The 13,419-nt window shown below is 40.1% G+C and overlaps 1 protein-coding gene across 4 annotated transcripts in view; it reads left to right on the top strand.

Annotated features, from left to right (window-relative positions):
* The window catches only part of mob2a (MOB kinase activator 2a), a 59,459-nt gene that overhangs the window by 44,985 nt on the left and 1,055 nt on the right, over nucleotides 1–13,419 (top strand). For all 4 annotated transcript variants that reach the window (XM_088299279.1, XM_088299277.1, XM_088299278.1 and 1 more), the window contains exons 2-4: nucleotides 7,319–7,479; nucleotides 10,289–10,382; nucleotides 12,751–12,875. In XM_088299279.1, coding sequence (XP_088155405.1) covers nucleotides 7,319–7,479; nucleotides 10,289–10,382; nucleotides 12,751–12,875 — 380 coding nt within the window. The remainder of the gene's footprint in view (nucleotides 1–7,318; nucleotides 7,480–10,288; nucleotides 10,383–12,750; nucleotides 12,876–13,419) is intronic.

Below are 13,419 nucleotides of genomic sequence, written 5' to 3'. Positions count from 1 at the left end.
TTTCCAATTGACCTACATTTTATGTGCGACAATTGGTGGGTCAATGAATTATTTCATAGGCTGAAGTTAGACCGAGAAGACCTAAGAAGAATGTTTGACCCAGATCGCCATGCTTAAGTGTTTTTGTATGCCAAGTGACACAAACGACAAATCACTCCTATTGATCTCTGTAAATACTCTAAAGCAAATTCCAACTCTTAACCCAGTTTGCACATGTGTATTTAGCCTGGTTGTGTGTCATGTGAAGAAGGTGTACAAACAGAATGAATGGTCTCCTTCATTGAACAACTTGCCTTGTTCATGAAGCCAAATCAGTCAAATTTATGCCTGCCTTTTTAAGCCCTGGGACAAGTCGGAGACGGAAAGCCACATACCTCTAAACCTGTTGACTGTGAAGATGTAAGTAGCAATACAGTGGAAGATTCCATGCCTTTTTAGAACTCAGAAGAGACGTTAAGTGGTGTGGCGCTGTCGGGCTTTAATGTGCATAGGGACATTTTCTGTTGCACCCCCCATATTTTATGGACCAATAGGCTCAATATCAATGCACGGGTCAATTTAAACAAATAAAATCACAATATTTTTGTGAAGCAGTGTTTGAAATTGTTTATTCGAATTGTACTGTCTGTTTCTTCGCAATATTAGCGCTATTATGCTAGGTTTAAACCTGCACTCACCATTAGGGCTGAACTATTGGTTTGCATTTGAAAAAATAATCATGATTTGAGAAAATGTGATTTTGTAATTGCAGAGGCTGCGGTTTAAATTGTCATTACTTTATTCAGACTGTGGAAGGGCGAGGAGGATTCAGAGAACATTAAACTAATGCTGCCGCGCTAGTGTTAAGCTTTCTAACACGCTTGATCCTTTCCACCTTGTATGGTTACAGTGTTTTTTGCGTGTGGTTAACTCACCGTGTGTGATTTAAAGACATCTCACTGAAAAGCCAAAATTCATCCAACCTTAAGGCTTACCACACCACATTACACTGTCGATTTTGGACTAAATTAAAGGTTTTGGGTGCGCCTTATGGTCCAAAAATTATGGTAATCTAATAATCATTTTTAAATATTGGTAACCATTCAGCATTTCACACCAGGGTTAAATTCCGGTTTCGGATTTGTTAAGTGATATTCCATCTTTGGGGTAGACCAAACTAAAACACTTAATCACAGTTTATAAGGTTGCCTAGTTTGGAATTTTATGATGATCTGGGGCTGCATTGGACCCGTTTACAGCTTCTCTGTTCACCCATTAACTCCTTTGTGGATTTATATTTTTGGGGGCAGGGGGCCATTCAAGATGATGCATTACAATACATATTTATATAACCCTTTCAACAACAGCTGCAGCTGTAACAAAGCACTTTACAGAACATTTAAAACAAAAACATCCAGTTGCAAATGCTTAAACACAAAAAAGCCAGGGGAACTCGTTATGTTTTGCTGCTTACTTAAATTCATTTGTCAACCCTGGTGACTTTGAGCTTCCACAATTTGACAGATGTCATCATTTGTCTTAGTCAGTGTCTGTGCTCAACTTCCTGCAAACAACTTCTTTGTCCCATGTGCTTCATAACAATTCCAATCTTATCTCACGGCGACGCCACCCCCTTCCTATCACACATTGGTGTTGTGATGTTGATGAGGCGCAATTATAGTAATAGCAGGGGGGCCCTTTCATACTCTGCAGGCCCATGAGTCACTGAATGGGATTTAGCACAGGACGACAAGGGGATAGAGGCGTTAGGCAGAGTGGTGCTGGGACAGTAGAAGTTGTTGAATTGGAACAATGTGCACATTTAGGCCTATTCCCTGGCTACAATTCTCATGTAATGATTTACAGCACTGCTGACGCCCCCAGCGCTGCTCCTGAATAAGTGGCGGCAGCTGTGCTTTCTATGTTTGCTCTTGCTGCTTATCTCGTCCCGACAGAACCAAAAACTCATGAGGTCACCTTGAAAAAGATGCTTGTGAATCTTCACTTTGGAGTAGCTTTGACAGACCAGCAGAGCTTTACTTACAATTTTTGAACTTGCCCGCTTGGTCTCTTTTTAGCCTCATAATGGCTGCTGTGGTTTTGCTTTGCAGAGACCAAGCTGGTATAAACGGTTTGTGGCTGTTTCAGGCCAAAGAACATAGTTTTGTCTGTTCAATTTGGGTCCTGAAATAGATCTCGGAGCCTGTCTTGGAGTAAATGGGTCCTCATGGCAGACACTGTTCTAATTTCATAAAAGTATAATTTGCCCACTTGATTTGATGTCCCGCTAATGTTGAGATAACATGAAAATAAACCCTGTGAAGCCCACAGTGAGGAAGAAGCAACTACCTGCAAATATTTGATTGGTTTTCTTTTACTTTTTGTAAGTGACTGTTGTTATTCTAGCATTATTAGTAACACCATAACAATATATACAGCACTGAGTGAGGGGTCAGTTGGTGATGTTATATCTATCTCTGGAAGTGTGTAGGAAGTGTGTATTTATCCTGTAAAAGACAATTTTATACTTATCTTGATACTGGGATACAATATGATTCAAGAAGAATACATTTTCAAGTGGAACGATTTGATACATTTCGAGACGGATTATGATTTGATTCGATATTGTGCGGCTGTAGTGTTTGTCATGTTTATTAGTATGTAATGTAAAATCTCACCAAAATATGCAAGTTAATTAAATTCCAAAGAAACATTAATTTATCAGCTGCATCAAGCTTTTTTGTTGTGATGCATTCTTCATAAAAGTTTCGCTATGTATGCACACATCACAAAACATGTGGGTGGTTGTATGGTTTTTTCTCAGTGTTAGTTAAACCAGGTGTTCCTTTAACGTTGCCCACATAGCATGCATTTTCACACAGTAGTTTGTACGCACATTTGCTTCATGTTTGCCCATAGAAACTCGTTAAAACTCTTTAGGACTCTGTTGCTGTGGACATTTTTCAAGCTCTCTTGTGATGCAACTCATAATTTGCAGAACACAGCTGTCGTGACCGGCTGGGTTGGTTTTGAAAAGTGGAGGTGTGTGTGTGGGGGGACTCATGTGGGCAGAAGATACTAAAGCAATAAGGTTGTGTGTGTATTTGCTTGACACAGTCAGCACATTCAAATCTAACGATGTATTTGAACCCCTCATTTTTAGTGTAATTGGGCCAAAAGTGTTATAACTAAGGTTGGTCTGTTCTTTCTCGCATCAGCCTGTTATTTGAACTGAAACATGTGAAAAAAAGTCCATAAATCCAGAAAATGCATATTTAAGAACTCATCTGAAAGTATACTTAAAATTAGATAAATAATAGCCTTATCATTTGTAAATAGATGTAAATTGTCATCCTTAAAAACAAGTCGAAGTGTGCATGTAGTCTGGACATAAATGAGTTAATCGTGCTTCATTTGAGTTTCATTTGTGCTTATAACGATTCTCTAGTGTTCAAGTGTACATTTTCTGCACCACTAAAGTGTCCAGCTGAGCATTAACAAAATCTTTATTTGCACCTCAAATACGTGTCGACAAAGAAACAAGCACTTGCTGCTCACAGTAGTGTTTCTTCAAAACGTGATTTCGCCAACTATTGAACTGCAATTGAAACTAATGTTTTTTAGTCCAAACCGATAATTCGATTTTCCATTTTCAACATGTAGACATTCTGTAAGTTGGGCACTTTTGGCGGCGAATAATGAATGAAGATGACTCATGGACATGGGGGTCGTGCTGCTGCTGGTGAAAGTGAAAGGGGGGCAAGAAAGTGGCTAACAGATGGAATTGAACAGCTGCCAAGTCAGTCATCCCATAGCCCCGTCTGCAATGACCTGCATGTCATCCGACTTTACAAACCCTATTTCCTTATTGCTGATAAAAATCAGCATGCGTGCTTCCTGCTCCCTTTTGTCCACCTTTTCTTTACAAAATGCTCAGCCTAAAGTTTGCGCACAAGGTCTTCGCATACAGGTTGAGCCAGGTTTTCTTGTCTTGTAAGATTTGACCTGTCACTTTTGGTGCCAGACAGGCTGTGGCAGTCCGTTCCCCATGTGCAGAGTTCTGGTCTTGTTTTTGTGGGCTGCTGTGATGTGGTGAGACGAAACGGGCATCTGCTGCCTTTTATGGCAAAGACTTGCCTTACCAAGATCAGGCGAGCTGTGTGTGTCAAGAGGGCAGACATGCACGTATTGAGGGGAGGAATTCTGACATTGAGGTTTTATTTATCCTAAAATAAACTAACAGCTCCAGAAATTCACCTCCCCTCGCCACACAAATGCGTGCTAGACAGGGAGGAGGTGTTTGTGTGGAAAGTGATGAAATAAGAGGCAGGAAATAGCTTGGGGAACATAATGTTTTCTAAAGGAAAAGAGTGGAGGGGGACGGCAGAGCGAACAAACTTGAAACTTTTATCAGGTGCCGGAGATTTTCGATTAACTTATTTGCAGATCTTTATTAATGTTGTGAGACTGAAGGCATCTGCAGATGAAGCGCTTTGCTCTGCTTAAGCACTGTCACGTGATGAAACATGAAGCCCAAAGCCACAAGGTGCTATAAATCTGTTAGCACTGCTAAGTAGTTTTCTCTTACTTTGTATATTTTGGGATGAAAAGGAAGCAGGAATGGGAAAAAAAGTATTCTTGTGACTTCTAGAGAGGTATTGGTTATTATTTAAAACAAGGTGAGTGAGTTAAGAATTGAAAGAGTGGGATTATCATGTCAGTTAGTGGCCAGGAGATGAAGGCAAAGGGCAGGCAAAGATGAAAAGCGCGAGCAGGAGTGGGGCCCACATCTTTGCGAGCTGTTTTGACAGGTGAGAAGGGAGGAAGACCTTCATTAAAAAAAACTAAGAGGGGAGGACAGAGCACAAATAGAATGCAAATCCCTAATTGTCAGCTGTCCAAAGTAGACATTGATCTCAAAAGATGAATTATTACCCAACTAGCAAGAAGTTGTGCTTTCACAGTAAAGTGGTCTTTGGCCTTTGCTTCAAAGATTAATCAGCGGTTAAAAGGCTTGAAGCAGTGCTTGGTTTTTCCCATGATTACCGGGATGGAAAGAAGGGCATCACTTTCAATTAAGGAGCACTAAACTACTCTTTGCCAGGAGAGCCTGTGCTCTGCAGTCTTTTCGTGTTTTCTTAAGTGTTTATTATTTACGATGGATATCAGTCGATCAATTTGCACTTTTGTGCGCCATTGCGGAATGTAACAACGTTTTCTGGCTAATCCTCGCTGCATACCTAATTTGCATCAAAATCATTGTGGTGCAGAGCACTCGGCCGTGTACGCCGTGCTTGACGTGGAACCAGAAATTAGCCTTACTGGAGTTCGTAAATGATACTGGCACGTAAACTGTCATATCGCCCCTTTTTTGATCATTTAGACAGTCGTATGTGTAACATGTGAAATTGGAAACCATCTTGCACCTCCGGATCACGCATTCGTGTGAGAACACACGCACACACTACTGAAGGGATGCCATTATTTCTTAAGATGATGATGATTATAATTGGTTCAATTAATTGATTTCTGTAATGATTCTGAAGAAATCTGAACCTCCTGATATCACTATCATCACAATACGTGCTCAAACGCATCTCATGTGCTCCTATTCGCTCTGCAGAAAAAAGTATTATGGTCTATATAGTTCCCAATGCTGCGTTCGACTGAAAAAAATGTGGTGCCCGTTGTTCCCCAAGAGCGGACTAATTTTTTGTCACCAAATTAGCAGGTGCATCTATGGCAAAGCTTCTACGTACGCCAGCAGGCTCAAACAGGCGCAACACGACCCCAAACATGCTAGATTATAACGGTAGATTTTTGCAGCGTGGCAGCTGCTGCTGTCTGGGCTACCCATGTCGAACAGTTGAGTGTGTTATTTGTACATTGTGCCCTCCAGTGTTCTGACTAAGACAAGACATCTGAGATTTAGAACAAGATAATCATCAAAGTTGATGGACCAATTAGTCTGTTGAAATAACTTATTTTCTGCATATACTTTTGTACTTTTTAAGAGAGAGTACTCGCAAGCATTTTTCCAATGTTTATCGGCTTGTGTAGTCTGGCACTGCTTTGGTTCACTTTTCGTAAATGTCTTTCCGCAGTGTACTGCTAAATTCAGAATATCCTGATGACTGTGCGTAGGCTTTGCCCCACATAGATCACAAAATGTGCAAAATATAGCTCGATCCTATTTCTAAATGTTCGGCTCATTCCCATTGTATTTCTTTTAATTGTTTTCACTTTCTTTTAAACAAAGTTGTACAACAATATATTTTTTAAAGATGTTTATTTGGCCAATGGATATTTGTATTTTATCTTGCATTTCATTCTGTTATTTATTTTATTGTGTTTCTGTACACAATTTATATTTTAGCATCAAATGTAAAAAGGTACTAACAATTGCCATTTATTTCAGATAATTTGAAGAAAAAAATGCAATATCAGGATAGATACCATTATTGAGATATAAAATTACCTTTATCGGAATTTAAAATTCTGACGATAATGCACCTCTCTGTCATTCACAACACAGTATTATGACCTGTGAAAGCAAAAGCTTGTGTTACAGTTCTTGCGCTGGATCACATTTGAGTTTGCAGGTGGCCCTAATTAAATCCACATTTCGAGTCTGCTTCTGTTTGTCACACTAATGCATCAAGTCTTTTAACCTTTGACCTCAGATTACACTGTCTGCACTGCTTCTGAGTGGAAGTACGGCCAGGGTATGTAGTAGTCCGTGAAGTGTGATGTGACATACCCGTGCTAAAACTAGCAATGGAAGTACAAGGCACTGGGGATGGCTGTCTGTGGCTTCAGAGGTGACATTAGGTTAGAGGGCAGAGTGAAAGGTCATGTACATACACACAGGGCTCTTTGTTTAGTCTATGTCGGGGTGTGAATCCACCATTGCAAAATGGCATCCCTCACGTTGAGCCTCCGGATAATAACTGTCAACTGCCAAAAGCAATTCAAAAGAGAGTGTAGATTTGCTCTAAATTTCTAAATCTGCCTGTGTGAACTCGGGAGACTCTTTTTTCCCATTGACATTGCAGTTTCCAATTAATTTAAGATGTCACATTCTATCAAATACTCATCCTTGTAAAGCACTTTGTGTTGCGTCTGATGCCTGAAATGTGTACAATTTGTTTTGAATTCCTGACAATCCTCCTCTTGGATACTGTAATATTTCAAAGTTTTTTTTCTTGCATTTCTGGAAATGTTTTTGCAAGCTAAAAAATGCAAAAAGATGCCCTTACTTGTTGAATTCCACAGTGCTCGGTTGGCTACCTGCATGTAAGTGCAACATTTTGATCTTTCCTCTTCTTCTGGTTTACAGGAAGTCAAAGACAAAACCTAATGGAAAGAAGCCTCCGGCAGAAGAGAAGAAGCAATACCTTGAGCCAGAGTTCACAAAGATCCGAGTGGTGGATTTTGACCTTAAAGAACTGGTGGTTCTGCCCCGAGAGATAGACCTCCACGAATGGCTAGCCAGCAACAGTAAGTGAGAGTGCCTGATGTTTGAATTTGATTTCAGGACACAGTGCATTAGATGGACGAGAATTAGGACTGATCTATTAACCAATCAACGACTTTATGGATTACATGTTGAATAAGCCTCCTTAGTTTCAGAAAAAACCACCATTTGGCCCAATTATGTGCTTTCAGGGTTAAAATAACAGTCCAAGCGAATACTGCGTGGATACAAGACGAAAGAGACTCCACAAACACGTAAACCTTTTTGCTCTGATTAATGTGCATTGTCTTAAAAAAACAAATAATAATGGAGCCAGTGGGTACTAGTTAGCCCGAAGGGCAACATAAGTAGCCCAAGGGTCTGTTCTAAAAATAGCTCACCAGTGATGGGTCACTGTGACTTAACTAAGAAGAATTAAAACAGAAGAAGACTTCATATGGTACACATGTTTTTTTTTTTTATTGCTGTAATTTTAATACTCTGATACTCCAATATTTTTGCTCACGGTCAGTAATCACAACATCAGAATCTAATGTCAAATCAAATTGTTGTGCAAAACCTTTCAATAATAGAAAGTGTTGTGTATTACCGCACTTAGGTCTTTTTTTGGTATTTTTTTTCTTGGTGATTTGCAATTGAGACCCACATTTACAGTTAATCATTTGTGAATTCACCTGTTAGTTATTCTTGCAAAAACTTGCCAAGTCGAAATTTGTGACACCAAGTTAACGCGCAAAAAATAAATAAAACAGTTGCACAGGATTCAGCCAATCACGGCTCAGCTTGTGCACAGGTGAGCCCCGATCGGTTGTTTTCTGAATCGTGAGCAACTGTTATTTAATTTACAGTCAACAACAAGTTACACACAATATTAATCAGTCCATACCATTGTTTAAGCTAATGGGGCCACATAGAATTGATTTTTGGAAAGAACATTTTAGCGTGACTCGGAAATCTAATTTATTTATATAGCCTTTCATCACCAGAAATGCCCACAGTTACTAAATATTAATATATATCCCCTGATAAACAAGAGCTAAGATGTTGGCACCCATGTTTGCTGCAGCTGCCTTGGCTTGCAATAGTTTTGCCAGTTTTGCCAAACTAAGGCCAAATACGGCATCAAATTCAGTAGAATCCACAATAACAGCTCAACGGCTCATCATTAAACCTGTGTATAACCACCAATTTGTGTTGTCACTGCGTGGGTTCAGCAGATTTGAGTCGGTAAACACTTCCGCACTAGCCAACCGCGGTGCATCGCTACAGTAATTCATCATCATCATCATCATCATCATCATCATCATCATTGTTGACATGCATGTACATTGTGTTTATGCGTGCTTAGCTGCAAGGTCTTTAATGTATTGTATATTTAAGGCTGCAGCAAAATTGTGTTTACCTCTTTTTGTTTATAATTTCAAACTTAATATAAGCAATTACAGTAACTTTTAAGGGAGGATCAATTGTCTGCGGGAATTTGCGGTTGGCCTCAGTCCACTGTAATACCACTGCCACAATACCTTTTTATATTAAAGGTGTCCTACTGATGCCAGGTGAAAAACAAGACAGGAGATTTTCTTGAAATGCAAAATGGTGGAAAGTAAAAATGTCAGCCAACAGAAGCTGCTGGAGGTGTATCCTACAGAGCCAAACTTTTAACACGATGCAGACATCGCGCAACATTTAGCCCGTTCCCAGCAACACAACACACACAGTTCCTTTAAACACCATCCCTTGCTGTCAGTCCTGTTTGCCCTTCTTTCTTAAATTTACATGAGTGCTTTCTGCAATTGTGTAAGCACAGTTGCAAAAAGGCTGCTTGATTGATCCTCCTATTTATTTTGTTCATCTCCGTGACTCTGTGTTTCTCAGGTATTCAATAAAGGACTGCTTGAGATGGGAATGGGGGAAAAATGACATGTTAATACATGTTTTCACGTGTTAACTGTCTACAAGAAGTTCAAACAGTAGTGTTTGGACTTGTAGTCACTTAAGTTGGTTTTATCTTCAAGCCTCTACACAAGTTCCTGATGTTTCGACAAACTCAGTCATGACTTGTTGTTTCTCACACAATCAAATTCCCAGAATATTTCTCAATATTTTTGTTGAGCTTGTACAATATAACCCAATTTCAATGGCTATATGTCGGCTCCCAACTCTCTACGGCAAGATACGAGTGAGTCACGTTGCACAGCAGTCACATGAAAACCAGCAAACACGTTTTCCCACGCTCGAATGAGATGAGCGGTGCTTTCAAAGGAACACTTTTGATTGTGGAAGCCCTGCAGGTACATCTTCACATGAAATGCTTTCATGGTTCACCTGTGGTTAACCTAAATGTTGCGGATTTAAGTAAAAAGCAGCATGTGTTTCCTTGTACCGTGAGTCGTCATCTATATTGTTTAAATGCAAACACATTCTTTATCCGGTAACATGAGTGTAGACTTCAAATAAATCAACCCAATAAAGCTGCTTCTGGTCTCCCTGCTGCTGAGAATTTGGACCTTTGCGTTCAAAAACATTTTACATCTCCCGACATTTCTTTTCAATCTCTTGGCTCGCTTACATTTAACCAACTTGAATGCCAAGACTTCAATAAAACGAGATTGATTGAGATTAGGTTTAATTACTGGTTTGTAGTGCTGCTTGTGACTGTGACTCACTGATATCAAAGTCACATGCTTGACGTTCCACGAGAGTACGTGTCATGAATAAATGTGCCTCTTCCGTCTTGTGACGTCAATGAGCATTATTACGAGAGTATAATCATATGCTGATATGTTGTCATGCGTGACGTTGGCATAATGTGTATTTTTATTGTTCCTGCAGCAACTACATTCTTCAATCTTATCAACTTGCAATACAGCACCATCTCGGAGTTCTGCACTGGGGACAGCTGTCAAGCCATGACGGCATGCAACACGTGAGTAATGAGCTCCACTTTTATCCTGGATAGGTCAATCTTTACAGTTTAAAAGAATTCAATGCCGTGTTACAGCCAGACAAGTATAAAACTCAGCAAACTAATGTGGTGAAACAGAAAAATGTTTAAACAGGTTTCATCATGTAACATCATCACACAGTGGGTTTTTCTTTGCCTTTTGAGGCATATTTTGGTGGGTTTAGAAATTGATTCTTTTATATTTTGAAGTACCACATTTACCTTTAAAAGGGAGGTAAAATCAAAACATGTATTTACCGCCCCCAAAACACGTCTCATGTTTTCTGAGTTTGGTTTCGTGATGTGCACAAGTTGAGCCCTTGGGGACTGTGACGTCATTTTCAGGCGACAGCAAGTGGCAGTACAAGGCAAAATGGCTGCCCCATGGGAGTGGGGCCACATATGACATATTTTAAAGAAAGTTTTTGAGTTGTCTCCCCTTTTTAGCCACTGTGTCAGTATTAAGCATCACGAAAAGGCAGCCCCGCCATGAAGCAATAGAAAGTGCGCAGATGTTGAAGAGTAAAAAGAATAGATGAAGTTCATTCTTTAATAGAGTGGACTATACTTCTTTTTTTTCCTTCCTAGGAGCGGTGCACTTCTATTGAAATGAACCGCAGCAGTAAATAATTTTCAAGATTTCCCACGAAGGAAGAAATGTGTATGCCGTTAAACAGTAAACGGTTGATAATACCCGTGTGACCGTTGCCGTCTTTCAAAGGTCATTATACCCTGCAAGACGGTTTTTCCTGTGTAACAATGGGAAGGTGGCTAATTATAATGATTTATCCAACTAGTTTACCCTGTCAGGGTGAGGTACGGGCTTAATGTGTGCGCCCTTGTCTTAAGGAGCAGTCCTTTGTTTATCCTGTGTATTTTGCACACTGGAAAAACCAGATCACCAGTACGCACCTGTCCATTTATACACACATGGCACAAGCAATGACAAACAACCCAACGGTTGAGGCATAGTACCCGCATGACCCATTCACTGTGAGTGACGAGCTTGTCATGATTTAACTGCTCAGTCAACTGCTGCTGTCACTTTAAGTCACCGCCTAGCCACTGCTCTCCCACACCCTGATAAATGTGCACCGACCGTATGACGAAGGAGAAACATGAACAAGTAGGTTTTATGTAGATAGACCAACGTCGATCTGGCGTTGGTTTCCACAGCAGGGGGAAAAAAGTGGGTCTGGAATAGATGTGACAACTGTGTCAATAGTGTGACATTATACACATGTGACACATTGGAAACTGCCAAAGACTTCAACTATGAAGGGGATCAAGAGACAACAATAGAGGCCATTCATCATTTTTGTTTCTTCTTGTCATGCGACTGCTTATTAGAGGAACAAAACACAATTTGTGAGCGTGATGACACGATGTGTTCGCCCCATTCCACCCTTTTCATTGCGTAAGAGTGACCCCATCCACCCTTTCCTGCTTGTCTTTTCTGGCTGCAGTCACAGCACTGCCAGTGCCCCTGCCTCAAGACAGCTTTGGCAAAGAAAATGTTTCCAGAAGCAGAAGCACAACCATTTAAGTGTCATTAAAACTATTTTGTGTGCAGACAGAGGACAATGTGTTGTCGTGTACTTGAACTGTACATTAGCTTTTTGTGCATATTTGAGTTCAGCTCCTTTGTTGTTTGCTTCTTTGCAAGAAAAATCTCATGTTTCTTCTGATGTATGGAACAGTGGAGGCTATCTGCCCCAGGGTCAAACCACCTGCATCGTCAAGTTTCTAAGTAACATTTGACCATTCTTCATAAGTGTATCCATACGATGACCACTGTCAAGCTATTTCAGTTCAACTGTATTGGCTTGAATGCTGCAAAATTACTCGCATTCTTCAACTTTTGACACCCTTCATTGAGGATGACACCCTATGTTAGTGTGTGTTCTATCTTCTGTACAAACTCGAGTTATGTCGCCACTATAGGATCGGAACGCGGCAGCAAACCAATGACCCGTTTGTCATAGTTATGCTCTATTGCAAACTTTATGTAAAATAAGTTCATGTTAATTATTGTGTCCATCTAACAGTTTGCTGTAATCTTCAAAGTGACACTTAAACTCGCATATTGGGGTTTTCCCCAAATAAGGTCATAAAGCGCAGTGGATGAATCACTTACCTGTTTCTCCTGGAGTTTTGGAGGCAACATTTGCGTGTGTTGTATTAGGTGTTTGCGTATGGCAGCTACTCCTTCCTCAAACATTCTTAAAAAAACATTTACATGATTCATGAAAGCCTCATTTACATGTGGTTTTCCCCCCACTGTCAAGTAATCTTAGGTTGCAACACACTTTAATGTTTTTTTGTTTTTTTTGTTTTGTATGTTGTCCAGAATCTACTACTGGCAGGATGAGAAGGGGAAGAAGACAAAGTGCACTGCGCCACAATATGTTGACCTTGTCATGAGTCTTTGCCAGAAACTGGTCACAGATGAGGAAGTCTTTCCTACGAAATATGGTAAGTATTTCTTCCCCTTCTCAAGCAAGATATTTGGAGGAGGGTCTGTGGGAATTTACCCAATAACTGCTCTGAAAGGGATATTTTAATCAGTAACGCCTTTGTGTGTCCCTTGTACATCTGATTTTTGAGAATTTTTTTCGTTTTTACGTTTGACCTGTCAAAGCCTGTGCAATATTTCTTTCAATTTCTTTCACCGAAAGTATTTCCACCTTTACTATATTACAGGGGTGTCAAACTCATTTTAGTGGACGGGGCCACATTGTAGTTGTGGTTTCCCTCAGAGGGCCGGTATGACTGTGAACCCATATAAATTGATTGGAAAGCCAGTTTTGAAATCGGAAGCTAGTAAGTAATTATTCAACAATTTTTCAATTTATTTTAAAAAGGGGAGGATTGGTAACATATAAACAGTGTTGTTAAAAGTGAAGAAAATATGCTAGAAACAGGAAGTTGATGCAGATGATTTGCCCTTTGCGGGCCACATAAAATGAGGTTGCGGGCCTTGAGTTTGACACATGTGCTATATTACATGAGATCATTG

The sequence above is a fragment of the Idiotropiscis lumnitzeri genome, chromosome 6 (genome assembly GCF_059441095.1).
Source record: "Idiotropiscis lumnitzeri isolate Australia: NSW breed Sydney's pygmy pipehorse chromosome 6, RoL_Ilum_1.0, whole genome shotgun sequence".
NCBI lineage: Eukaryota > Metazoa > Chordata > Actinopteri > Syngnathiformes > Syngnathidae > Idiotropiscis > Idiotropiscis lumnitzeri.
The sequence above is the reverse complement of the archived record's forward strand: the minus strand, read 5'-3'. Positions and strand labels throughout refer to the sequence as shown.